General features: G+C 53.4%; 4 protein-coding genes across 10 annotated transcripts in view; 3 read left to right on the top strand and 1 right to left on the bottom strand.

The window, feature by feature from the left end:
• The window catches only part of CBFA2T3 (CBFA2/RUNX1 partner transcriptional co-repressor 3), a 31,676-nt gene extending 22,798 nt beyond the window's left edge, over positions 1-8,878 (top strand). For 4 of the 5 annotated variants that reach the window (XM_055726726.1, XM_055726724.1, XM_055726728.1 and 1 more), the window contains 9 exons: positions 112-353; positions 674-763; positions 2,315-2,496; positions 2,610-2,866; positions 2,990-3,075; positions 3,292-3,487; positions 3,637-3,705; positions 3,939-4,129; positions 4,867-8,878. In XM_055726726.1, coding sequence (XP_055582701.1) covers positions 112-353; positions 674-763; positions 2,315-2,496; positions 2,610-2,866; positions 2,990-3,075; positions 3,292-3,487; positions 3,637-3,705; positions 3,939-4,129; positions 4,867-5,166 — 1,613 coding nt within the window. In that variant the 3' untranslated portion in view covers positions 5,167-8,878. The remainder of the gene's footprint in view (positions 1-111; positions 354-673; positions 764-2,314; positions 2,497-2,609; positions 2,867-2,989; positions 3,076-3,291; positions 3,488-3,636; positions 3,706-3,938; positions 4,130-4,866) is intronic. The other variant, XM_055726725.1, reaches the window with a different exon arrangement.
• A 291-nt stretch (positions 8,879-9,169) lies between these two features.
• PABPN1L (PABPN1 like, cytoplasmic) lies at positions 9,170-15,238 on the top strand. The gene is made up of 8 exons (XM_005432323.4): positions 9,170-9,294; positions 10,117-10,288; positions 10,842-10,950; positions 11,423-11,487; positions 11,973-12,079; positions 12,194-12,281; positions 12,389-12,534; positions 13,345-15,238. The coding sequence occupies exons 1-8, from the start codon at positions 9,170-9,172 to the stop codon at positions 13,382-13,384; spliced, it is 852 nt and encodes a 283-aa protein (XP_005432380.2). The 3' UTR covers positions 13,385-15,238.
• Positions 15,239-16,453: 1,215 nt separating this feature from the next.
• TRAPPC2L (trafficking protein particle complex subunit 2L) lies at positions 16,454-20,156 on the bottom strand. Its single transcript, XM_055726372.1, has 5 exons — positions 20,069-20,156; positions 18,853-19,025; positions 17,626-17,713; positions 17,434-17,513; positions 16,454-16,634 (listed from the first exon to the last, which is right to left on the bottom strand). Exons 1-5 carry the CDS (start codon positions 20,099-20,101, stop codon positions 16,589-16,591), a joined length of 420 nt encoding a protein of 139 aa, XP_055582347.1. The 5' UTR covers positions 20,102-20,156; the 3' UTR covers positions 16,454-16,588.
• The window catches only part of GALNS (galactosamine (N-acetyl)-6-sulfatase), a 48,901-nt gene continuing 42,849 nt past the window's right edge, over positions 20,139-26,190 (top strand). The window contains exons 1-3 of one of the 3 annotated variants that reach the window (XM_014278367.3): positions 20,139-20,305; positions 23,738-23,861; positions 25,080-25,154. In XM_014278367.3, the coding sequence (XP_014133842.2) occupies positions 20,210-20,305; positions 23,738-23,861; positions 25,080-25,154 (295 nt within the window). In that variant the 5' untranslated portion in view covers positions 20,139-20,209. Of the gene's footprint in view, positions 20,306-23,737; positions 23,862-25,079; positions 25,155-26,190 lie in introns of those variants that run through there. The other 2 variants (XM_055726370.1, XM_027802329.2) reach the window with 2 other exon arrangements.

Below are 26,190 nucleotides of genomic sequence, written 5' to 3'. Positions count from 1 at the left end.
CCAGCCCTGCAGTACCCACCAGGATGCTCCGGTCCCCACATCCCAGCCTTGTCCCCACAGTGCCAGGGCACAGCCGCCCGCTCTGACCTCCCATCCCTTCTCTCCCTGCAGTGATGAACGGGAGCAGCCACTCACCAACTGCCATCAATGGGGCCCCGTCCACCCCCAATGGGTTCAGCAACGGGCCAGCCACCTCCTCCACTGCCTCCCTCTCCACGCACCAGCTCCCACCGGCCTGTGGAGCCCGCCAGCTCTCCAAGCTCAAGCGCTTCCTCACCACGCTGCAGCAGTTTGGCAATGACATCTCTCCCGAGATCGGGGAGCGGGTGCGCACCCTCGTCCTGGGGCTTGTGGTACGTGTGCCAGGTGCAGGCATTGGGCTGGGGGAGTGATGCACCATCCGGGGATCCTGCACTGTCCTCTTGGGGTGGAGATGCTGCTGGAAAAATGGGAGCTGATTTTCCAGTGTCTCCTGGGATCTGCACAGCATGGTGCAGGGTTGGGTCTTGGCTGCAGGCGTCGCCAGCAAAGCCTTGAGCATGGTTTTCCCTCGAGCATGGCAGAGGAGCCTAGATGGGGGAGAAGTAATAAAGCATCCCCTTGGGCGTGCAGGGCAGGCGGGGGGCTGCTCCACGGCTCAGCTGGCAGTGCTGAGCCTGGGCTGTCCCTGCAGAACTCTACGCTCACCATTGAGGAGTTTCACGCCAAGCTCCAGGAGGCCACCAACTTCCCGCTGCGACCCTTCGTCATCCCCTTCCTCAAGGTGGGTGTCCCAGCGCGGGCGCTGCGGGGATGTTGGCGTTAGCATCAGCGTTGCCAGCAAAGGGGGATCAGGGGGTGGCTTTGGGGCTGGGGCTGGCAGCTGCCTGGGGGGCTGCCCACGTCTCCCCAAGCACGCGTGTGTGTCCCCGGCACACCCAGCTCCTTGCACGTGTAGAGTCACATGAGGCCGGGGCTGTTTGCAATAAAGCAAAGAGTTCAGCCCAGCTGGTAACCATTTGCAATTCATTAAAAATCCCCCTTTTTTTATTTGCCTTTTAATTTCGCTCTGACTCTGCACTGTCACCCCGCTCTGGAGGGATTTGCCGGCTGCTGGCACGCCTGGCAGCACCAGCACTGCCGGCAGATGTTGAAGCCCAGTGTCGCCTGTCCCTCGTTAGGAGAGGAATAACGAAAAAGTGCAAAAAAAGCCCCTTTTCTCTGCATCCCCAGCCTCCTGGAGCAGAGGTCCGTGCTCGCCACAGGAATCTGCCTGCAAAGCTGCCAGAGAGGTTTGCTCCTGGCAGGGGATGGCAGAAACAAAACATGGCCAGGCTGAGCCGGGAGGGACAGCAGAGCCCCCATGCCCTCCTGCTTGGGTTTGGGGTCTGCAGGAGCAGCGGGATGGTGCATCCCCAGGTGCTGGTGGCCCTGTGGATTGGGGCGGGCTGGGAGCCATCCCTGCTGTCCCACGGCCAAGTGCGCGGCGGCCCAGCCGGCCGCCCTGGCACCCTGCTCCCAGCTGTTCCCACCGTGGGCTCCAGATGTTTCTCATTATCCTAACTGCAACCAGCCGGGCTCGGCATGCTTCCCAGACTTGGGGGCTTGCTTGTTTTTGTGGGGTTGGTCCCTGGCTGGGGAAGGGGAGGGTCCAGCTCTGCTCACTGCAGCACGCATCTCCGGCTTCGGCGCTAACGTGTCCGACAGATGGGAGTCTGGCTGCGGATCAGCTGCCTAAAGAGAAACCCAGAGCTGGCAGCCAGAGCGTCCGGGCAGAAAGGGGTCTCTGCTGCTTAATTCCTGCTGCTCTGCATGCTCCTAGGGCTGCGGTGCCAGGGCAGATGCAGCAGGTGGGTGCATGGGGAGTTTGCAACCGGTCCTTGTGCCTTGTGGGTGGCAGATGGGCTGGGGGCTCCCCGGGCCGGGGCATCAGGTCCCCAGGGTGAGAGCCCTGGGGACAGCGTGGCACATGTGGCTGACCTGGCTGGGGTATGATGCTCTGCAGCCTCTGCCAGGATGCACGGGGGGCTCAGTTGAATCTGTGCCCGTGCCAGCACATGGCTGAACCCTGTGGGGGGCCACATGTGTCCCCCCCGGCAGCCCAGCTGACCTGGGCACGCTGCAATGAGTGGGGTCCCAAGGATGTCCCCCTGGGGAAGATGAGCAGGACCCCAAAGGGAAGGGTGCCCAAAGGCACCTCCTGCTCACAGTTGGCTGGGGACAATGCTGGGGGGGCTGCGCTTGGGTGCTGGGCTTTGCAGGGTGCTCTGAGCCACTGGGTGCTGGGCTGGGGGGGTCTGCAGGGCTGCAGACTGGACTCTCCTTCCCCTCTCAGGCCAACCTGCCACTGCTGCAGCGGGAGCTGCTGCACTGTGCCCGCATGGCCAAGCAGACCCCGGCCCAGTACCTGGCCCAGCACGAGCAACTGCTGCTGGACGCCAACGCCTCCTCTCCCATCGACTCCTCCGAGCTGCTTCTGGAGGTGGGCGAGAGCGGCAAGAGGAGGACGCCAGACAGGTGCAAGCCGGGGGGATGCGCAGGGTATTTTTTCAGGGATGCATCCCTGTCATCCCCACTGGGGCAGCGGGCACCAGTGTCCAGTGGGGACCAACCTCCTCTCCTCCACCCAGGACCAAAGAGAACGGTTTGGACCGAGACCCTCTGCACCCTGAGCACCTCAGCAAGCGGCCGTGCACCATGAGCCCGGCGCAGCGCTACAGCCCCAGCAACGGGCTGAGCCACCCACCCAACGGGCTGGGGCACCCCCCCGCCGCTCCCCCCCTGCCCCAGCACTACCGCCTGGAGGACATGGCCATGGCGCACCACTACCGTGACACCTACCGTCACCCCGACCCCCGGGAGCTCCGTGAGCGCCAGCGGCCTGCCGGTGAGTGGTGGCATCCCTGGTGTGCCAGGGTTCGGGGGGGTGGGCAGGGGATTGGGGTGCCCCTCCCGTGCAGAGAGAGGGGCGCTGTGGGGGGCTGACCCCTGCCCTGCGCTTGCCTTGCAGCGGTGCACGGGACGCGGCAGGAGGAGGTGATCGACCACCGTCTCACCGACCGGGAGTGGGCAGAGGAGTGGAAACACCTCAACAACGTACGTTGTAACCCTCCTCCAGCCTTTGCTCTCCATCCCCACCGTGTCCCCCAAGGGCGTTTCTCCCAAGCATCCTCTGCTCCCCCCAGCCAAAGTGGTACACCAGCCCTGGCACAGCCTGGCATAGCCCAAATCCCCACCACAGCACCAGGCACTGCAGCCCCCCAGCTGCTTGCAGCAGAGACCCTCCCCCCCTGACTTGTTGCCCCCCCGCAGCTGCTGAACTGCATCATGGACATGGTGGAGAAGACACGCCGGTCGCTGACGGTACTGCGGCGGTGCCAGGAGGCCGACCGCGAGGAGCTCAACCACTGGATCCGGCGCTACAGCGACGCCGAGGACATGAAGAAAGGCAGCCCCCCCTCTGCCCGCCCCCACAACAGCTCCTCCGCCTCCGAGGCACCCCAGTTAGGTATTGAGCCCCGGGGCTGCGGGGTGCATTCAGGGGGCTGCGCCCCTCTCCAGGGTGCCCGTGCTGTTCCCCCGGGGGTCCAGTGCTGCCGGCGGGTGGGTTTGAAGAGGATCGCATCTCCTAACGGCGTCACCCCCTCTCCTTCGCAGACACTCACCGGGAGTTCGCGCCGCGGCCTCTCTCCGGGTACATGCCAGAGGAGATCTGGAGGAAGGCTGGTGAGTGTGGGGCAGACACCAGCACCCATCAGTGTCTGAGCTGGCAGGGTCTCTGCCCCTGCCCTCCCCGTACCGCGTCGGGGTCCCTGTGGCACTGGAGGGGCTCAGGGTGTGCTTGCAGCAGGGGGAGGATGCTCGCAGCCCTCCCAGGGTGCTGCTGCAGCGGGGGATGCACGCAACCGGGGCTGGGGTGCTGGGACACCCTGTGCCATGCTCAGCTGCCTTCCTTCCAGAAGAAGCTGTGAACGAGGTGAAGCGTCAGGCTATGTCCGAGCTGCAGAAGGCCGTGTCGGACGCCGAGCGGAAAGCCCACGAGCTGATCACGACAGAGCGAGCCAAGATGGAGCGAGCCCTGGCTGAGGCCAAGCGCCAGGCTTCGGAGGATGCCCTGACTGTCATCAATCAGCAGGAGGACTCAAGCGAGGTGGGGGCCGGCAGGATCAAGCCGAGGGGGGTGGGGGGGGGCGGCGGTGGGGTGGGGCAGGGTTGGTGACAGCACGGGTGTTTGGGACCTGCTCCTTTTGCAATCAAGTTTGCAGCATCTGTGCATGCAAGCATGGATACCAGCAGGGGCTGCGGCCACACCACGGGTTGGGAAGAAGAGATTTCTTGCACCAAGCTGGGGATGGAGTGTGCAGTCCAGGATGGGGATGCACAATCCAGGAAGATGTACATGGTCTGGGATGGGGATGCATGGTCCAGGATGGAGTATAGTCAAGGATGGAGTGTGTGGTCCAGGATGGAGGGACAGTCAGGGATGGGGTGCATGGTTGAGGGTGAGGATGCACGGTCCAGAGTGATGTGCATGGTCCAGGATGGAGGAGTATGGTCCAGGATGGAGGAGCATAGTCAGGGATGGAGTGCATGGTCCAGGATGGAGGGACACAGTCTGGGAGGGAAGTGCATGGTCCAGGGTGGGGATGCACAGTCCAGGATTATGTGCATGGTCTGGGATGTGAGTGCATGGTCCATGATGGGGTGCATGGTCCAGGATAGGGATGTATGCTCCAGGATGGGGGAGCATGGTTCAGGGTGGGGGAGCACCATCTGGGATGGGGATGCGTGGTCCAGGATAGGGGTGCACGATCTGGGCATGAGAGTGCCTGGTCCGAGATGGGGGTGCACAAGCTGGGGCTGAGGTTTGGCTTCACATCCCCACAGAGCTGCTGGAACTGCGGGCGCAAAGCGAGCGAGACCTGCAGTGGCTGCAACACTGCCCGCTACTGCGGCTCCTTCTGCCAGCACAAGGATTGGGAGAAGCACCACCACGTCTGCGGGCAGACTCTGCAAGGGCTGCCAGCCCCCAGCGCCCCTGCTGCCGGCGTGGGGCTGCCGCCAGGGCCGGGGCAGCCCGATGGGGTGGCCACCATCGCCAGCAGCCCCAGCGAGACGGGCTCGGTGGCCGCTTCCCGCGCCGGCACGCCAGCTACCCCGGCACCGCTGGAGAGCACGTCCCGCTGAGCCACCCTCGGACTGCTGCTGCTGCTGCTGCCGCCGCTGCCGCCGCTGCTACCACCGCTCTCCAAAAGACATGGACTGCACTCGATGCAATTTCCTCAGCTACCTGACTCGTGTGACCTCCGAAACGACCTCTCTAGCTCTCACAAATAATCCTCACAGATCCTCAAACTGGGCTTTAAGTGGAGTTAAGGCAAATACCGGTCTTCTCTGTTCTCTCTTCAGTCTTTGTTTTGGCTTTTTTTTGGTTGGTTTTCTGTCGGTTGGGGGATTGTGGTTCGGGTGGTTTTTTTGTTGGGTTTTTTGGGGTTTTTGTTTTCCTCATTTTTCTTTCCGGATGAGGGATTTGGCTGCAGCCTCACCATGCAGTGACGTGGGGAGAGGCCAGCCTGGCCCCGGCCCACATCGGCGCTGCCAAGGGGCTCGATTGCAGGAGGAAAGAAACTTCTTTTCTTCGTCTCTCTCTTCCTTTTTTTTCTTTTTTTTTTTTTTTGTAAAAAAAAAAATAAAGAAAATAAAAAAGAAAACGTCGGACTCTTTGGCTTTAAGTAAGAAATTGTAAAAAAGGAAAAAAAAAGTAAAAAAAAAAAAGAAAAATCCAAAAACCAGACGACGCCAAGTCAAGCCGCGTGACGGACGCTCACCTGTAACTACCTTGCTAGCTAGCCAAGAACAGACCAGACTCACCTCTGCTCCAAAGGAAATCCAAAACCAAGGAAGATCCAAACATCTCTCCACTGCCAAAGTTCGTTTCGTTCTGTTGTCGCTTCCTTCCCCTCCCCACAAGGATGGATGGACGTGCCCCTGGGGCTTTAAAGAGTTTCTATTAAAATAAAGCAAAAAAAGGGTGTTTTTTTTAAAAGCAAGCCCCTGCAATGTGGGAGGGGGAGATGGTGGCTGGGAACCGCCCGGGTGGGCGCAGCTGGAGCCGGCACATCTCTACCTCTGCCCGCTGCTGCCCTGGAAAAAGAATAAAAAAAGAGATGAAAAGACTGATTTTTGGTTTTCTCCCTTCCCGAAGCCGTCGGGGGCTGCCTGTGGCCGGACCCCCCAGCCCCCCGCTGCCAGGCTGCTCCCACACCCCACGTCGGATTTATTTTGCAAGGATTTTTTAAGAGGAAAAAGGAAAGGAAAGGAAAGTGAGTGCAACCTCCTTCCTGGCCGAGGAGGCAGCCAAGGACAATGTTGATTATTTTGTATTTCTTGCATCATTGTACAAAGCGCAGAGGACGGGAGTGCAATACGGAAAGTCCCCCGGCTCCGAGAGGAGGGAAGCCCCATGTGGGGCAGGAGTGCTGTACGCTAATGTGAATGTAAATAGTGTTTTGCAGAGGTCCAAAAAAATAATAATAATAATAGTGATAATAATAAGAGACATTTGCCAAATAAAAGATGATGAGAACCCGCTGGAGGCTGTGGCATGGGGGAGCGAGGCTGGCCAGAGGCAAACAGAAGTCGTGTGCTCGATAGGAGCTGTAGTTTTTTCCGCATTTGCAAAAACCATCCTGTGTGTTTTCTGTAGGGGAGGAAGAGGAGGGAAGGGCTTGGGGCTGGGTCGGTTTTGTTGCCAGTCACCCAGGGGCCCGGCTGCTGGTGCTGCCTTCACGGCTGCCTCCTGCATAGGCTGTGCCATGCTGTGCCGTGCCGCGCTGCAGCAGGGCTTGGGGCATGGGGTACCCCTAGGTGACATTACTGGCCCTGTGCCACCAGCACCAAGCCCTGCTGCAGGTTTCTGTGCACCCCAAGATCTTGATGCATTCCCCCAGGGGTGGGTTTGTGCAAACTGAGACCTTGGTGCATCCCCTGGGATGTTTCTGAGCACCCCGAGACCTCGGTGCATCCCTGGAGAAGGGTTCTGTGCACCCTGAGACCTTGGTGCATCCTCCCGGGGGGGTTCTGTGCATCCTGAGGCTGGGAGCTTTGCCAGGTGCCCCTGGAGTGACTGCTCACTTTATTTATGGTGTGACATATGTAATATTGTCTATTTTTCTTACGTTTCCTGAGAAGAGGTAATATATAAGAGTATTGCAGATGCACCTGCTGCGGGGCCGCCTGCTCTCCCAGGTGTCCATCCTGTCCCTGCCCTTCCCACCATGCGTGTCCCTGCGTGTCCCCACGTGCCCCCAGCCCTGCTCCACGCCGGGGCTCTGCCTCTCTACCTCCGCCTCGCCGGGAAACCGCGGACGAGAGCATTTCTACAGAGACTGCTCTTGCATCCACTCCCTTCTGCTTTGCTTTTTTTTTTTTTTCATTATTATTTTCTTCTTGCTTTTTTTTTTTTAATAATAAAAATACCCTACAGAACCTTGCATTGAAACCAAAAGCCGAGGGAGGGAGGGGACAGGCGGCACGGCGCTAGCAGACGTCCAAACCAGAACGACAGCTTTAAAGTGTAATATTTCCCAAAAAATTAGTGATGTGGGGAGGACGGCAGCGGCGGTGTGGCCGCGGGGCTGGAGTGATGCGGACGTGGAGAAAGCTGTGGTGGCTGGGTGCTTCCATGGGGTTTTGCTCCAAAATGGTGTTGGGACATGCGGGGGGGCCAGGGGACACATGCCCTGTGCCATGCCTGCGTCACATCCTTTGGTGGCTTTGTGGCATCTGGGAGGTGGCAGACGGATGAGCCGTGTGGTGCCGGCACAGCCTGGCTGGCGGTTAGGAACACCCTGGAGGCTGTGGGGCAGCTTGGGGACACAGGGTGCCAGGGTGACCGGGCATGGTCCTCTGCCAGACTGGGTCCCTGTGGCCACCCACAGCTCCCCTTCTTGGGTCTCCTCCCTGCCATCGCAGCTGGGGCTGGGGGACGGTGTTGGCGGTGTGGGGACAGCCTGCCCAAGGTCCCAGTGCAAGCAGAGCTAGGGCTCTGGGTGCTGGGTGCTGAGTGTGGCACCAGGCTGGAAGAATTGGCAAGAGAGATGTGGCTCTTTTCTGGCACTGAGTGTGGCACTGGAGCCCCATCCCCAGCAGGCGAGGGACTCTCCAACTCCTTACTCACATTCCCAACCCAAATTCCCAGCTGAAACCAAAGTGCCACATCCCTGGCGAGGCTGGACGCCCTGGAGCAGGGGTCCCTCACCTGCCTGGGCTTTGCTCCATCACTGCCGGAGTCCCCCACAACCCCCCCACAGCCTCTCCTCACCCTCCTCCTCCACGTCCCACTTCTCCTCAGGGTGCCTCTCTGGATTCCCGTGGGTTTGAGGTCAGGGACAAGACACCGTCTTGTTCCCAGGTCCCAGGGACTGTGCTGAAGTGTCCCAGCCATGGTGGCAGCTCCTGGGGCTCCTCTGATGCCACCAAACACCATGGCCCTGGGAACAAGGTGTTGTGCCGCTGGCCCCTATCGGTCACGGCTGCGTGGGCAGCACCGGTTCCCTGGTCCTGGGGTGCAGGGCTGAGCCCTGCCCACATCACCCTGCCAGCCCTGGGGACAGGGATACTGGAGTACCGGGGTCCCTGGGGGGCTGGAAACCAGCACTCCCAGCCAGGAGCAGGCAGGCACAGCGGCAGCCTGTCCTGCCCCACCACGTGGGTTTTGGGGGCCAGCCCAGAGAGACGAGGTGGTAGGACTTTCCTTCGGCATGCTGTCCCCCCCCTTGCTGTTCCCCGCTTTCTCTAAGTGTACTGTATGTTTGACCTGTGAAAGATGTAAACTTTATGATTCAGGTTATGTCTGTTCTTAACTCTGTATCTGTGTAATAAAGACAATTTAATATCAGCCGGTGACTCCATAGTCTGGGCTTGTGCTGGGTGCCCTCATGCCCCTCTCCAGGCAGCACCCTGCACCCCGCAGCCTAGTGGGGGGCATTATAATCCGGGGGGGCTGTGGAGTCATTATAGCCCCGGGGTCAGTGGTTGCACCGCGTCTGGCTCTGAGGAGTGGTGTCCACAGCGGGGGGGCACTCAGGGTTGTCCCCAGGGAACCCAACGGGATCTTCCGTCCCTGCTGCAGATGCTGCTGCCCCTATGCCAGAGCTGGCTGCGGTCCCCAGCACCACCATGGGGGTCGATGGACAAGGAGGGCCGGGGGGAGTCCCCGAACCCAGGTGGGGGCAATGCCGTGCCCCTGCGCGGCCACGCGTGTGCTCCCCGGGTGCACACGCGTGTCCGCTGCCGCCCCCGGGACTCGAACCTGTAACCCCCTGGCTCACGGCTGGTCAGGGCCGCCTCCCCCGCCCTGCAGGCACAGGGCGGGGCCTGGCGCCGCGCCCTGCCTTGATTGGCCGCTGATGTCTGAAAGCGGCGCGCCGGCGGGAAACGCGCACGTGGTGGGGGGAGACCGGCACGCGGCGCCGCCGCTCAGCTGGTCCCGCCGGCTCCGCGGAGGCAGCGCAGCATGGCCGGGGACCGGGCGAGGTGGGCCGGGGACCGGGCAAGGTGGGCCCGGGGACAGCGCCCAGCCCGGGGACAGGGCCCAGCCCGGGGACAGGCGCAGAGGCTCCCGGGGCTGGAGCGGGGTCAGCAGCTTACTCGTGGGGGTGGGGAGGAGGAGGTTGTCCCTCTGTGGGCTCAAACCAAGAGCCCCGGGGTGGAGGGGTGCAGCGGTGAGGCAGGGCTCCCTGCTGCTCCTGCTGTGCAGCCTGGCTGCCCTGCTGCTGGGGCACGTCTTGCCCCCTCTTCCACTTCCCTGCTAGCAGGCTGTGATGCTTGTGCTTGGGGGTTTTTTTTCCACCCAAGGGAAGCTGCTTCCAGATCCCCTCTACAGCCCCCCTGGATTGTTAGCAAGCAGCTCAGTATGAGCTGGAGACCTTTCAGTAGCCCTTGCTCCTGCAGTTGTGGGCTCTTGCTGCAAGCCTGCCTGCAGCATCGAGAGCAAACGGCTGCAGTGGCACCTGTTCATCCTTCTGCTGGGAGCACCCTTAGAGCCTTTGCCTGGTTGCTGTTCTGCTTTAGGTTCTATGTTAAATGGCTGATTGTTTGTTTGTTAAATGACTTTTTTCCCCTGATCCTCCCCAGTTCTCTTTTCCTGGATGCTTCAGAGACCTGCTGGCAGGACCCACCATCTCTGGCAGCAGTGGAGGTGTCCTGGGACGTGACAGAGATGGCAGCTCTGCAGAAAGCTGCAGATGGTGACTCGGACTCCCCCCTGGAGGGGGACAGCGCAGAAGAGCTGGCTGTGCAGGACCCAGTGAGTGCCTGGCAGAATGTGGAATCTGTTTTCTCTGTTTCTCCAAGGAAACAGAAAACCTTCTACACCTCTCTTCAAGGCTTCCAAAAATTAAGAATAATCTTGGGCACCTGATGTTAAAATCCATGAGCTGAGAAGCTGGAAGTAGAGTTGTTGCTCTCCTGCTGCCTAGCTTTTGCTGCTGAGATGTCTTCCTGGCTGAGCAAAAGTAAATGGCTCATGTTTGTCACCAGCTTAAATCTCTGGTTCCCGCTGGCAGCTGTGGTGCTTCTGGGGCACCTCTGCTGCAGCACGTGCCGCTGTGCAAGCAAGCATGTGAAAGGAAATATTTGCCTGTTTGTTTTCTCCCTAGTGAAGCTGGGAGCTGAAGTCCCTGTTTGTGGGACAGGCTGTTGTCCCCAGCACCCAGCCCACCCTTGTCCCAGCCTGGGAGGGCACTGCTGGTGGAGCTGTGTGCTGTGCAGCACTGCAGTGTCCCAGGCCAGGGTGAGGAGTGGGGTCAGGGCATCCCAGCTTCGTGTGCTGCTGACACAGGTCTTGGTTTGGGTTGCAGGAGCTGGAGGCCATCAAAGCCAGAGTGCGGGAGATGGAGAAAGAGGATGAGAGGCTGAAGGAGTTGCAGATGAAAGCTGAAAGCCGCTTCATCATGAGCGCAGAGGCAGGTATGGGCAGTCCCTGGGTGTTGCTGTGTCCCCCCAGGGACACTCCTGGGGCATGGGGTGGCAACTGGAGCTGGAGCAGCCTGGGGCTGGACACATAAGGTGGGTGAGGGATGGGGCTCCCAGGCATGGAATGGTGCTAATGCAGGATATACCCGCTTCCCTGGTAGTGTACAGGCTAAGATGCAGTAAATTGATTAAATTTAATTCAGTTAAGTAATTAAGTTTAGCACCAATAGCCCCAGTAGAGTATTCACCCTGCGGGGGGGTTCTGTGAAGAGAAAGGGAGCTAGGGGATGGAGGAGGAGAGAGCAGTGTGGGGATTTGGGTATGCCCAGATGTGATGTGGGATCTGAAGAGCTACGCAGTGTGTCAGCTTGGTGGTGGCAACGTTGGTAGCAGACCTGCATGCACAGACATCACTCTGGCAGAGGGCTCCTGCAACTGCATGGTAAAGCAGCCCTTGTCTCTGCAGGTCCCTTCCTAAAGGCAACTGAGGAAAAGATGGAGGTTGACCAGCGTTCCATCTACGTGGGCAACGTAAGTGGGAGACCCTGGAGCAGAGCCTCTCTTGCTGCTCTTTGTCCAGCTGGACATCTGTCCTAGATCCCTAGCACGGGGGCCCATCCACTCCCACCAAAGGCTGGCTGGTCCCATCCTGAACTGTTCTCTGCCTAGCCCAGACTGGGAATGTGGCTCAGCATCTGCCTGTGATTCTTAGCCACTTGCAGATGATCTGTTGCAAGTGTCAGCTCCCCAAAATACCCCTCTGGAAGCTGCAGGTTGTGCAGTGTTGCTTGTTCTCTCAAAGCAGGGGCAGCTTTAGAGTCCATGGAGTCTCATAGATTTGGGTTTCCAGGCTGGAGCATTCAGCTGGAAGGGTCTCCTGAACTCAGGAGGTGGTGAAGCTGTGGTGGCAAGGTGTGAGTGGGGTCAGCCAGGCCCTTTGCCTCCTGTGATGGTGTGTGAATGCAGACCCACAGGCCAGGGGGTGCTGGCTGGAGGGGCCGGGGCTATCGTTGCAGGTGGATTACGGGGGCACAGCAGAAGAGCTGGAATCTCACTTCAACAGCTGTGGGCAGATCAACCGAGTGACCATCCTCTGCGACAAGTTCTCGGGGCATCCCAAAGGGTCGGTGCTGTGTGCAGGGGCCGGAGCTGGGGTCTCAAGGGTGCTGCCCTGTGCTCCCCAGCCTTTAGGAGCAGTGGGGTGTCCCTGGGGCTCTGCTCACCCTGTCCCTTGCAGGTACGCCTACATCGAGTTTGAAGAGAAGAGCTCTGTGAGGGCTGCGGTGGAGCTGGATGAGAGCGTGTTCAGAGGCCGTATTATTAAGGTAAGAGCTGGATGAGGCCCTGGGGTGCTGCACCCATCCTTCCCAGCCCCATGTGTGTGGGACTGTGCTGAATCCCAGTGCTGGCTGAGCCACCCACTGCCTTGCAGGTGCTGCCCAAGAGGACCAACATGCCAGGCATCAGTACCACCGACCGTGGGGGCTACCGGGGCTGCTTCCAAGCCCGGGGAGGGCTGGCCCAACGGGGAGGCTACTACAGAGGGCAGCACCCAAGGGTGCGAGGGAGGATGTACAGGTGAGTGGCTGGGCAGGGGTGAGTCTGGCATATTTGGATCAAGATCCCTGTGGAGCAGAGTGTCCCCAGGATGATGATACCTGCCCCTTACTCTGGCTGTGCTCAGCTTCTCGGCTTTGCACCCCCCACCCTGGCATGGGCAGGAGGAGGGAGAAAGGGCCCTGGCAGGAATATCCTCCTGGAGACCAGTGCTAGAAATGTCTCCTGCGCATCGCGTGCTGTTAGCATCACCCCGGTGTCTGTAGGGTTGGCAGGAGCCTGGTGGCTGGCCTGGATGGGACACTGGCATCTTGGGGGGGGGGGGGGGGGGGGGGCTGTGGACAGCTGGGAGGGGGAAGAACTGAAGTGAGCAGCCAGCAATGGTGTGGCAGCTGCATCCACACTGCTGTCCCGGCATCCCTCGCATCCCCAGCACAGGCCTGGAGCTGTTCTCCACACACCTCCTGCTGCTCGTGCATCTGTGAGCTTGCTGTGGATTAGCTTCAATGATGCCCCAGCCCCTTCGGCACTGGTGGCGAGGAAGCGGGGAAAGAGCTTTGGAAGTGAAAGAAACACGTGGAAATGTGCTGGTGTCCCTGCAGGGATTTGGGGAGTGGTTGGGTGGGCATTGCATTCTCAGCCTGACCAGTCCCAGAGCCTGGCTTTGGGGCTCCCTGTCTTTGGGGGTTCAGTCTAGGTTGGCTGGGGCAGGAGGGTGAATCCCAGCTCTTGGAGGGGTGATGGAGCAGGTAGCTGTGCTTTTTGGCACAGCTGATATCTCAGCTGAGCGATGTTCCTGTGCTTTAGGATGCTCTTTTTGTTCCCGTTTAGGGGTCGGGCAAGGCTGCTGCCTTGGTATTTTCCGTACTAGAAAGGACTGGACTGCCCTGGTGATGCCGATGGGACTGAAATGGGGAGACAGGACTGGAGAGACTTAAAAATACGCCTACCCAAGCCAAAAAAAAAAGATTAATTTTAAAAATGCCATCTGCCTGGCTGCAAGGATTACTGGCGAGGCAGCCATGTGCCAGTCTACGGGAGGGAAGACTGGATCCACTCCACCCATCAGCAATCCCAGGAGGGTCTCACCTTCACCTTGCTTAGCGGTTTGAGTTTTCATCAGGAACAGTCTCATCCCCGGCCATGCGAAGGGAAGAGCTCTCCCAGATCACCAGGTCTCATTCTCATCCCATAGCAAAGGGCTGTACCGGAGGGTTTGGCTTGGCTTCTAGATGTCAAAATGCTCTCCACTTCGCTGCGGGGGCGGACCTGTCCTGCTCCACCCATGAAGCACCCTTTGCAAACTGTTTCTACAGGAGCTGCATGCTGCTTTCTCTTGCTCTTAAAGATCCTAAAGGCCTTTCCAAAGACTCTTTTTCTTCTCCAGATCAGCAGAGAAGGTCTTGGGCTGCAGCTCTAGATCTGACTGTTGGGGAGCTTTTCCTTCAACAGCCTTGTGGATTAGTGACCTTCCTCTCAGGAAGAGGATGGAGCCTAATGATCTGGCTTGGATCTGTTTTTTTAGCTCTCTGCTGCTGTTGTGCATCTGACCACTACAGGAGGGAAGAAGCATCCCTTGCTGTTTCTCTGGAAGCCTCTCTGTGGTGGTTAAACAAGACCTGGGTGTCAAAACTCTTTTATTACAAAAGCCATCAACCCTCTTTTCCCTGCTCCTGCTTGTGTTCTAAAGCTCCAAGGGTCAAAGGGTGCTGCCAACTTAGATTTTACTTTCTTTCTTGCAGTAGCACTATTTCAAAATCATCTCCAAATTTAGTCTGAACCGTCTTCTTGACTCCCATCACCTTTCCTCCTCTGGATTCCCATTTGGGGATGGTGTAAGCCCAGCTAGATTAGAGGGTCAGGACCAAAGTGCATCCCAGGAGCTGGGTACTAGGGAACAAGCGCTGCCTGGCACTTCCCCTTCCTGCTGATCCTTGTGTTTGTGTGAGCTCTGAAACTGCTTTTAGAGGAAAAACTCTGCTAAGAGAGGTAGGCTGTGAACACCAGCAGACTGTTACTGTGTGAAGTTCTGCACTGAAATTGGTTTTATTATATAATTCTCACACTAATCTTTCGGGATCCTTAGTTAGGATTCCTCTAACCCAGATGCAACTGACTCCTAAAGCAGCTTTTCACAGCTCAGGGGGCATTGCCAGGCTAAAAATCCCACTGAATTCCGTGCCCCCCCGCCCCCTTAAGATCACAAGATTATTTTTTTTTCAAGCTTGGGGACTTAACTCTTCATGTTGCATTGATTTTTGCCCTTTGCCCAGTGTGGTCTGTGCTGCTGAGACCGGCTTTGATCTGAGGTACCCTTAGGCCTAGACTACAAAACTGGCTTTTTCTAGGGCTTTAAACTTTCCATTTAGTAGCTTTCTAAATTCTTGAGACTTAATTTTTAATAAAAAATACTTTGGGGTGTTTAGACTGTGTTGTGGAAGAGGAAATGCTAAGCTCCTGTCTCTGGGAGTGAAAAAAAAGTGAAGATTTTTTTATATGAAAATGTTTTGGAATAGCAGTGTACAGCTGTGCCTTGTTTAGATGGTGGGAGAGGCTTGAACACTTTCATCTCCCGTTATTTGACAGGTTGTTGTTGATTAAATGTATTTAAGTTCTGTTTGAGAAAGTATTGTAAATGTCACTTATTTTTAAAATAAACGATCTTGCTGTGTGAACTTCATCTGCAGTGAGATGGTGCTGGCTGTGAGCTGACGCTCTACGCTGACCTGGCTTTCTCCAGGCTTGTATCCTTTGGAGCTGTGCAGCTATTTTTATTTTTAGCTATGTTTTATGTATTTTTAACCAATTGGGTGCTTGAAGCACAGACTGCAGCCTGTGGGGCAGAAGTGGAGTAGAGGTGTATAAAGTACTGAGTAGCTGTTTGGTGCCTATGCCTGCATTACCTCTGCTGAACATGCTGTAGCTGCGCGGCCTCGCAGAGGGCGAGTGTACTGCACAAGTGATGAAGCGGGGATGCCTTTCTAGTTTAGTTTGTGTGTTTTCTGTATAAATACCTGCTATTGATTTGGTAGAACAGTGGGGAGCTGCAGGGGGAGGAGATGCTAATAGAGTTTAGTTTGGGATGAGCCAGGCAGCTGTGCAATCCTAATGTCTTAATCTCTTGGTGTGGATTTATCCCAGCTGCACTACCTGTGCTCCCTGGCCTGGGCTAGAAATAACTGCTTGGTGTGCCCGGCCTGCCTGAATGAGGTGCAAAGTGATAACAGCAAATACTGTTGTGTGGGAGTCATCCAAAGATCTTCCCCAGGAAGGCAAGACCAGTGCAGGGCTTGACTGGGTTGAAGGTGGTGCTCTGAGCCCAGCTGTTTGCTGTCTGCCAGAGCCTTCTCGAGTACGTAAACAGTGGCTGGGGCTGCAGAGAAACCTGGAGCCTTAATTGCGGAGTTTTCTCTTTCCAAGAACTAACGCAGTAAGGGCATACAGGTCTGAGTGCTCCCAGCTAAGGAAAACCAGGCTGAGGAGCCCACTTATGTTTGAATTAAGCATTGCTTGTGATGTTCCTGTCAGAATGAGCAGTCCTGAGCAGCAGCAAAGGGGGTTGGCAAACAGCAAAAGGACTGCTGTGGCTGATGTGCTGTTCCTGCTTCAGAGGAACTGCTCTGAAGCACCATTACTTCTGAGGAACAGTGCCACTCTGCACCTCAGCTGACTAAAATCTAGGTTGACCCTAATAATAATCTCCTAGCTGTCTCTTGTGCAGCTGTGCTTGCTCTAATCACAAGCACAGCAAGAACTGCTGTTTTTACACAAAGCCCAACTTCTACAGAAACATCTGAGTTGCACAGAGGCACAGCTGCACACATTTCTGTAGGGAACAAACCTCCTATCTGACACAGTATCCTTCCTGAAGGGAGAGCTGCCTCTCACATGTTACCTGAAGGCATAAAGCTGAACAGCAACTTCTGTGCTATACTCAGGAAACCTTGCAGACATCAAGTTTATTCTACACAGAATAAAAATATTACACAGAATGAAGACAATATATACATCACTTTGTAGGCACACGCCTACATGTGGGGAATGTTCTCAGTGCTTGGATGAGAAGGGGAGAGCTTCAGCACACCTGCATCATCATGGAGTTCACCATGCTATCAAAAGCCCTAGAGAAAGAAATGAACACAGAATATTAAAGGAAGCAGCTAGTTCTGCACAGCAGACCTCTTGTAAAAAAGCCAATGGCTAACAGTGCCTCTTACTGGTTAACAAGCTGGCTCTCCCTAAGCGGAATATATGGTTTTACTCTTTAACTACAGCATGCTCCATTGAGTAAATAATTACTTTTGATTAAGTAAGGGCAGGTCTTATCCTGGCTGTAGGGGACCCACACTGGAGCAGCTTGTGAAAAACTGCAGCCCATGGGAAGGACTCACGCTGAGAAGTTCATTGCGGACTGTCTCCCATGGCCTGCCTCAGCAAAGTATAAAAGAATTTGTTCTTGCCTAGGCAATGGAAGCTCCCAACAGAATTAAAATTCCCTGTGAGATTACAGGTGAGAAATGGTGGGCACTAGCCCTCACATGTGAGGAATTACACATGCTGAATGCCCACCTGTCCTCACCCAAGGATAAGTGCAGTTGTTCAGTCTTTAAGCTGCTCTACTTACCTACGTTTATTTTCATATTTACCTATGGAACAGGCAATTTTTTCTCCTCAGGAAATTAATTTTCTAACACCAGTTCTGAGGTGGGAGTGAGAATTCAATGAAACTTCTCATGAGACTATCAGTTTTCTGTTACTCAGTAAGGGCCCAAAGACAACACAGCTGTTCTCCATTCAGGCAGTTAGAGCACACATCTGAACTGGGCAACCACAGGGGTTATGCTCTTGGTCCTATTAGATCATAGATACACTAAAAGTTCCACAAAGATGACAAAAGATCAGCATGGTCATCCCACTTACCTGGAATGGATACGGTCCCCAGGGTTATAAAAAGGGTTGCACATTATGTCTGTATATGAATTATGCAGCTTTCGGAACATCTGAAAAGGGATTATAGTTTAATTATTTTTTTTTTTCTTCTCAGCACTTTATGAATAAGCGGAAGTAGTAAAAACACTGATGTGGCAAGTTGTGCTGATTTCCTGCACTTACGCTGCGGATCTCATTGTCTCGAAGTGCTGTGTTTGAAGAATCCACCACCATAACAAACTTCACCTTCGAATTTGTCACGTAGCCGTATCTGTGCATCTGTTAAGGCATGTGCTTCTGACACACCAGAGCCTGGCAAAGCAACTAAACCAAGGCTGGAATACACTCAAAGAAATAAGCTGAAAGGAAACATGATGTTCCTGCTGTGTCCAGCACATAGCTAGGACTAGATCAGGCATGTTTGGTAAGGTTCTGGATGACCTGATGGTGATCTTACAGTGTCATCTGACCAGTACCTTCAAGCTACCCAAACAGTGGCTGAAGTAGTTTTAACTGATCCATTTTAAACTCTAGTCTGGATTAATTCATCAAGGCTCTGTGTGCACCAGCTGATGCAGGACACTAGAATGCAGGAACTGTATCCCCTTTCTACCTGACTTCTGCCATCTTTGAGTACTCCAGGGCCAGTAAGGCATGCCTTGCAATTTCAGAAGCAGCTTCCCACTAACTATTTTGGAAAGGTTTTTCTCTTAGGAAACATTTTAACGACACAGCCACCTTATTTATTCTTGTTTGGAAGACCACAATCAGAGACCTGGAAAGATCTTCCAATATCGGCCAATGTGACCCACCTCCAACTTCATGAATTAGCAACCAGTTTATGGAAACCCAGAAATCAGGTCTGCTGATGACTTCCATCTGTGGGATTCAGAGAAAAAGCCAAAGAAAGCTCAAAAAAACAACTTTGTGACTTAAAAACGCTGGGGAAGCTGTGGCCGTGGAGTACAGATCTTAGGGAAATCAGACCTGGGATTTAGGTACTTGACCAGAGATACCTTCATACTCCTGCTGCTTTTGCTGGAGTTTTATTGGAGTCTAAGCTTTGTCCTAGTCGCAGCCAACTGTTTTAACTAATCAGGGAATAAACCACCCAGTTTATGAAAGGTGAAGTCTAGCTGCACGAGGCACTGTTCACACATTGCACTCCCTCATGTAGGCTAAAAATAATTTTTTCCACCACCTGGTTGGGCAACAAAACAGATGCTGAACTGACCAAGGCACCCACCTTGAACCGCTACCTGACAAACTGGTCAGTGAACAAGTCTGTACATTTTCTGCTGATGTCTTTAACATGCCACCAAATAGGAAGAGAGTTTTCCCAGGCAGAGCCCCTTGCAAGAAAGAGCTTAAAGATACATAATGGCATGGCAAAAAGCATTAGAAAGATACACCTTGTAGTCTTCAGTGGGGTAAAGAAGCCCTAGGTACAGTTCCCTCTGATCTACAAGAGCCTTGCCCATCGCAGAGATCTTTTCATCCACAACATCAAGGGAAGTGTGCACAGTGTAGTGGAACTTCAGCTCATTTTCAGTTGGAACACTCCGGATGTAGAGGGGATAGTTCTGAGAAGGAGAACAAGTTACACTAACTAGGACCAGCCACTCTGCTGTGTAAAAGCAATGGCTGATGCCACAACACTGCTTTCACCCAAAGCACTGCTCTGTTGGAAGTAAACTATATAACCATTTTACATTCACAGCTGTCACAGCACAACTCCCCTTTACACCTTGCGGTACTTGTGAAGTGGATCTGTCTCCATGCAGCAGTGGTAAAAGAATCATTTGCACAGGCACCGCACAAGGCTCAGATCTCTCCACTGCTTGACCTGCCTCCTTGTGCCAGCAGAGCCTGTCCCCAGCTCTTTCTGAGGAAAACCCCTCTCCTCTCCTGGCAGCAGGACACCCCAGGGCACCTTCGCACTGTCCTTGTGCTCGCTGCACCAGCTCCCCCTGCCCTGACCCAAGCCTGCTCCTGCCCAGCCCGCTTCAATCTCCAGTGTCTGCCCTGCTCCCGTCTGTATCTGCCAAGGCTATGCTCTGTTTCTTTTGCCCCTGCCCCACAGCCTCACAGCAATGCTGCTGCCACCCTCACCCCTCTTCAGGCCCCACAACCCCACCTGGCCCTGCTGCTCCACTCAGGACCTGCAGCCCCATACTCTGAGATCCAGCCCCTCTCCCCTCAGGTCTGCTCAGGTCCCACCTGACCCCCCTGCCTCCCTCAGACCCCACAGCCTGACACTCAGCCCCACTCCCCTCACCCATGTTCAGGTCCCACCTGACTCCCCTGCCCCACTCAGGACCTCCACCCCCACACCCTGAGAGCCAGCCCCTCTCCCCTCAGCCCTGCTCAGGCCCCACAGCTTCACCTGTAGCGCCCCAGACCCCAAACTCTGGGACTCAGCCTCGCTCCCCTCACCCGTGTTCAGGGCCCACAGCTCCACCCGGCCCCTCAGCCCTGCCCAGGCCCCACAGCCGCCCCTGTCCCCTCAGCCCCCCAGCCTGAGGCAGCCCCACCCCCCTCACCCCTGTTCACCTCCACCCGGCCTCGCCCAGGCCCTATAGCACCCCCCCGCCCCCCACGGCCTGCAGGCCCAACCCCGCTCCACCTCCTTGGCGATCACGGCGATGCACACCGCCATCTTGTCCCCGCCTCCGCCGGCCCCGCCCCGCCCCGCGGGCGGGTCACGTGACGCGGGCGCGAGCCGCGCTGCCGTAACGCGCGGGGGGCGCGCGGGGCGGCCGTTGCCATGGCGAGGGCGCTGGTGCTGCCCCTCTGCCTGAGCTGGGCCCTGGGCCCCGCCGCGGCCGCGCCGCCCAACCTCCTGCTCCTCCTCATGGACGACGTGAGTGGGGCCCGGGGGGCAGCGGCCTGTCAGCGGGGGGCAGGGGCCCGGGCCACCGGGAGGAAGTCGCTTGTGGGAGGTGTTAGGATGGAGGGAGTGGAGGTTCGTCTCTGGGGAGGGCGGCCTGTTTGTGACCCAGAAGGGGGCTGTGTGCCTGTCCCCAGAGGGGGCTTGGGTACCTGGGAAGGGGTCACTGTGGCTGAGGGAAACTGGGGGCTTGGCTCCACAGAGTGCTTGTTATGGTGTGTGGGCTGGTGGGGCTGGTCACCAAGGCAAGAGTGGGGTGGTGAGGTGGGGTCCCAGGGCTGGCAGAGGGGTTCTGGTGGCAGCCCACCCTCTCCTAGGCCCAGGGTCCTTGGCAGGGATAGGTTGAGCACCAGCACCTTTCAGGCAGGGCAGCTGTTCAAAAATGTCCTGAGGTCTGGGAAATTTCTACGCGGTGCATGCAGGGCTGGTCAGAGACACTGTGGCGGTGGTCCCTGAGCTTGCAGGAGCATCGTGGCCTGTGGGCTGGGTCCAAAGCTGGACTGGTGCTAAGGCAGAGACCTTGAAATAGGGGTTTCACCAAGTTGGCTGCCCGTGAGCCTTATCCTGTAAATTACTCTTCTGGACATCCTCCTAAGTACACGTCAAGGGCCACTTTTGGGCCTGGCAAGATTTGTGTTTTGAGAGCGTGTCTTGAGCATTTATTTGCTGCTTTGTGCTCCCTAGAGCTCTGTTTCACTGACTCTGTGGAGCAGAGCTCTCCCTGATGTGCACAGTCTCCCTTAAGTCATAGTTTCCAGGCTCACACACCATCCCTTCCAGGTGGCACGGCCTTCGTGTTCAGCTGTGTGCCACATCTGTTCCCTTTGTCAGCAGGCTGGGGCCTGTGGGGTACCACGTGGAGAAGGTCTCTACTGTGATTCATGGTCAGAGGTCTTCAGCACAGTGATTCAGGCATAACTCAGGGGCTGATGTGATGATCTGGAAAAGTCTGGTTGAAATAAGCAGGAATAGTTGAGTAAGTCTGTAGGTACTTACTCTGAAAGCCATCATGCTTTGTTGCTTTCTTGAGTCCTTGCCATATTTTGTGTAAAAAGTGGTGAAGAAATGAAAGGAAGGCCCAGGCCCAGCGTATCCCTGCCCTAGAGACACTGCATGCAAACCTCTTGCTATTTCTTGTGTCAATGTCCTGATGAAAACAAATGAGACCTCTCAGATCTATAAAGTCAAGGCCATATGCAAGCCTTTTGGAATTGATGCTTACACACCTACATACCTTATCATCAACCTAATCATCTTATCTATCAGTCTGTTCATAATGGCTGAGCAATTAATTCCGCAGTCCTTGACAAATGATTCCACTGGCTGGTAAATGTTGAAAAACTGTGTCTTGGTGATTTTTCAAACCTTGATTGAATCCTTCTGAAGCTAAGACTTGGTTTTGTAGCCTACAAAAATAACTGGCAACCGAATACCAGTGATGGATGTGGTTGTCATAGCACTGAATAAGGTGTATCTACAAGTGTAGACAAAGAAAGTCCAGTACATTTCAGGACATCTTTTAGAAACCCAAACTTGCCTCCTGGAAAACTAAACAAGAAGAAAACTCATTCTGCTAATTTTTATTCTCTGAACTGGGGCAGGGGGAAGGCAACAAATCTCAAGAGTGGAAGTAATCACAGATTTGTTTCCAATGAAAAGTCTTTTCATTTTTGCATGTTTTCATTTTTGTAGTGGTCTTAGCCACGTAGGTAAGGAAATACGTTAATTTTCAACACATTCAAGTTGCTGCCATCTTCCTGTTTTGCTTCTCTAATAATATTTTCATGTCACTTCAGGTGTGTTTATAGTTGAAATGCATTGTGTGCTGTTTTAAACTACTTGAAAAGCTAATGAGGGTGGGTGTGTGACTCAAAGGGCGGGCAAGCTCTTATCACCTGTTTGGTTCTGTTCTGCCATTTCAGTGTGACAGTTGTTTTCATGGTGTTTCTACACTCCTGTACAAGATAATTGCCTTGTAAGCCTCATTTTTCTGGCCAGTTGAGCCTCTGGCAGTCCATCTCAATTTTCCATTCAGGAATATTTCCCCCTAAGCTGGCACTTGTAATTTTCAAGATGAAAGCTCCTTGGGACAGTGATTATCCCACTCTAGAAGTGTTGGTATGGCATGAGACATGATGAGGTACATATCCTGACTGGACCTTCTGTGAACTATTTATTTATTTAATATGCTGTTCATTAAAAACACTTCTCCATGGTCTTTTGACTTTGGTCTTTCACTAACTTCTGTGACTCTGTCACTGTGTGTGAATTAGAGCAATGTGATAATGGTTTTTTTTTTCTCCTTGATGGTAAAGATGGGGGTGATCCCACTGAATCCGTTTTAATTCCACGTCCTAGTGTTAGGTGGTACCGTTTAACTGCTCCTTGCTCAAACCTCAGCAGCCGGCTCTGCAGGTCTCCAACAATTTTTGTTTCCAAACTGCACCACTGCAGTGTAAATGTTAGACTTTCAAATGGGACCAGACAGATGGTTTTATAAAGATCTTGATACATTATGCCCTCCATATCAGTTGCTCACCTGATACGCATCTGTATTAAAGAAAGCTATTGCCTTTTTTAAAGCATAATATAATCTCTAGCAACCATGGTGCCTAATTGCTCATTAAGTTGTTCCCTTCTAGAACCTTCTGTTTTAAGTCACTTTTATTTGTATTATTACCAGTAATAGTTTTCAGCAATGAACGCAGTCAACATGATGGTAATTTTATGGTTTTCCTGGCATGTGACCCCTCTGAATTAGAAGGGAGATACAGGGTGAAACCACTGTCTTACAAATAAGCAGAGTGACATATAATGCCTCTGGCAGGTTTCTCCCCAGAGCTTGCTTTTAAGAGAAATGCTTTCTCTCTTTTTCCTGCAGCACTGCTTTTGAGTTTAGACCTTTTCCTTGCATTTCTAGTTACTTGTACACAGATGAATAGATTGAGCAGGCTGACATGGAGTCCTGGAGTCCAACACAAAGACATGTAGCCAGGGACTGAAGGGTCAGATTTTGCAGGTGTACAACATTGAACATACCATGTGTAACTTCCTTTTCCTCCCTGGTATGTTTGCATTTGCCAGTCTTCAGGCACTTGAGTAAGATTGAAGGCATTAGGGTTCTTACCCTGTTGTGCTACAAGTGTTTTAATGCCTGTTAGCAAGTCATTTAATCTCATGTGTGCCTTGGTTTCCCATTTGCCAGTGAAAAGCATAATAGTTCCCTGCTTCACAGGGCTGGGGAATATAATTTTTATCACGTGAAGTAATCCCTATGTAGGGAGATGAGCACTATAAAGATTTAGAAATGAAGGGATACAATAAAAGTGTTATGTGGGCCCAGAAGCATTGTTGTTGTGTAAGAGTAAAAGTACTTTTACATCTTTTGGTGTGTTCTTTTTACAGATGGGTTGGGGTGATTTGGGAGCTTTTGGAGAGCCTTCTAAGGAAACTCCTAACTTAGACCAGATGGCTTCAGAAGGGATGCTTTTCCTGGATTTTTATACTGCCAACCCCCTCTGTTCTCCATGTAAGTAAACTGGAGTTTTAAACTAGCATATAAGCATGCCACCTTCTGAGAAGATTGGGACGTTTGCCAGCATCGGACGTGAACTAGTAACCAAACCAGTGATTACCCCCAGGGCAGTTTGGATTTGGTGCTTTGATCTTGGATTTTGCTCCCTTTTTATTTATGTTTTGATTGGAAAACCTACAATCTTCAGTTCATACAAAGCACTGTTTCAGTGATCAAATCAGTCCATCTAAAGGATTTTTTTACTACATTATGGTTTAGTATTCTAGCCTTAGTTGTTGCATTTTTTGATCTTTCTTGGTTTGGGATAAACAAACAAAGCAGTATCTAAATTGTTGCTGAACATAGTTTGTTGGCTTTGGTAAGACTTTAATGCAAGGAGTGGCAGCAGGTCATGTCCTGCTTTTGACCCTGGTGGCTTGCAAGATTCCTGGAGAAAGGGACAAGAGATAAAAGAAACGTTTGGGTCTGGGAGACACAGATATTTTTATCCTTATTGTTTTTTTCTGTGGGATGGATTTTTTTTTTCTTTTTTTTTTTTCTCAAACCTGATTGGCAGCCAAGAACTGAAACAAAAATGAGGAACAGGGGCTTTATATTTGGGATTTCATTTAGGATATAATTTGGCAGTGTACTGATGACTTCCTTGCTCAGAAAAGGCATTTAAGATATGAAATCCTGCTAAGTCAAGTGGTGGTACTGCATGTGCTTAAAGTTAAACATCTGTTTAAATGTTCCCTGCAGTAAGGACCTGACTTTTATTGTCAAAGCTGGACAGTTCTTTCTTCACTATTACATGACTTTTGTTCAGGCAAGCTTGAAAACTTAGCCTTAAGCATCTAATCAGTTTGTGTTAGGATTTCCTCTTAAATATATATGTACATCAGGAGTTCCTTTTATAATTACTGAGATAAGGGGCAGCTGCTTTGACTATTGAAAGTAATTACTGTTTAGCCATGGGTAATTTAACAGAGGGGCCAAATTTCAGTGGGGTTTGTCCTCACTCAAATGGTATTGCATCAGAACCTGACTATCTCCTTGGCTCACTGAAGAGGAGAGTTGCTGCGTCTTCTAATGTGAGTGATCATAGTAGCTGGCTGTGGCAAAAGGACACTGACATGCTTCAGTCAGCATGCTGTCCTCAGCCTTAATGCAATAATGTTAATATTAAGCAGAGAAAGCATGTAAAATAAAATGTTTTTTTGTTATTTGCAGCAAGAGCAGCACTGTTGACGGGCCGTCTCCCAGTCAGGAATGGTTTTTACACCACGAATGCACATGCCAGAAACGGTATGGGCTTCATTCCTGATTTTCCTTCCTCTCTCAATTTCCCTCTGCGCTTTGTAGGAAGTTTTGCTTTGGACAAAGGCTTGGCTCGGTGGTCTTCCCCCATGGATCTTCCAGAGTGGCACAAAAAGATTGCCATGTTAACTGCTGCTAATAAGCGTGAAATGTATTGCTTCCTCCTCATCAAGCAGAAAACCTCCTCGCATTAAGAGACATAAACAAGGCTGGTTGATCCATTTGCTTCTACTGGCTGAGAAATGTTTCCTCTGGGCAGTCTAATTGCTGTCTGGTGAAAGAAAGTCACATGGGGTGTATGTTGACACCCAGAGTAAAGAACAAGCTGCTTGCAGTTTTATTCAGCAGCCAGTTTTCTAACCATTTCAGCCTTGGCAGTTTTATAGCACTGTTGTGCCCGTAGTGCTTCTACTGGGCAAGATTACCAGTTCATAACATCCCTGGGTTGATTTTTGTTCCTGTGGTTGGTTCCAGTGTGACAGATGCCATATGCTTGGGCAAGAACCAGTAGCTACATGCTGCATTCACACTGCGTAATAGCAAACGTGCTTGGCTATCTCGGGCCTGACCAAAGTCACACCTTAGATTCTCAAGGGCCAGAGAACTGTGGACGTGAGATGTAATTTCTTTCAGCTCTTGCAGTCTGAGCAAGTTTATCAATCATTTCATTTAGGACAAATACGCCTTCAGTTCAGAAAATATAAAGCAAATCTGCAAGAGCAAAGGCAACTCCAGTGCGCACCTAAAGACTTGCTGTCTTTATGAACCCCTGCTTTCAAGGGTGTTATCTTTATTCCATGGTGGCAGCCCCCTTTATTATTGACTGTGGTGTGCAAGGAGATGGAGTTCTCCCTTTGATCTCATTATTAATTTTTTCTCTTAATCTTGTGGCCTGGGAGAACTTCCAAGTAGTGATATTGCTGGGATTTCAAATTAATTGCTATTTCTGATCCAGTAACAGTGCTTCTAATGATAGGTAACCACGAGCTGCTTGCTCTAATATTTGTAAGAGTCAGAAAGATTT

The sequence above is a fragment of the Falco cherrug genome, chromosome 14, assembly GCF_023634085.1.
Source record: "Falco cherrug isolate bFalChe1 chromosome 14, bFalChe1.pri, whole genome shotgun sequence".
NCBI classification, from domain to species: Eukaryota; Metazoa; Chordata; class Aves; order Falconiformes; family Falconidae; genus Falco; species Falco cherrug.
The sequence above is the reverse complement of the archived record's forward strand: the minus strand, read 5'-3'. Positions and strand labels throughout refer to the sequence as shown.

Excerpts from the sequence above, each read along its gene's own strand:
- PABPN1L (XM_005432323.4), top strand. The coding sequence starts at position 9,170 with ATGGACAAGGAGGGCCGGGGGGAGTCCCCGAACCCAGGTGGGGGCAAT. Across the intron at positions 12,080-12,193 it reads TTCTCGGGGCATCCCAAAGG|GTACGCCTACATCGAGTTTG; the intron begins GTCGGTGCTGTG and ends TGTCCCTTGCAG. Across the intron at positions 12,282-12,388 it reads TCAGAGGCCGTATTATTAAG|GTGCTGCCCAAGAGGACCAA; the intron begins GTAAGAGCTGGA and ends ACTGCCTTGCAG.
- TRAPPC2L (XM_055726372.1), bottom strand. The coding sequence starts at position 20,101 with ATGGCGGTGTGCATCGCCGTGATCGCCAAGGAG. Across the intron at positions 19,026-20,068 it reads TCGCCGTGATCGCCAAGGAG|AACTATCCCCTCTACATCCG; the intron begins GTGGAGCGGGGT and ends TCTCCTTCTCAG. Across the intron at positions 17,514-17,625 it reads GAGACAATGAGATCCGCAGC|ATGTTCCGAAAGCTGCATAA; the intron begins GTAAGTGCAGGA and ends ATCCCTTTTCAG.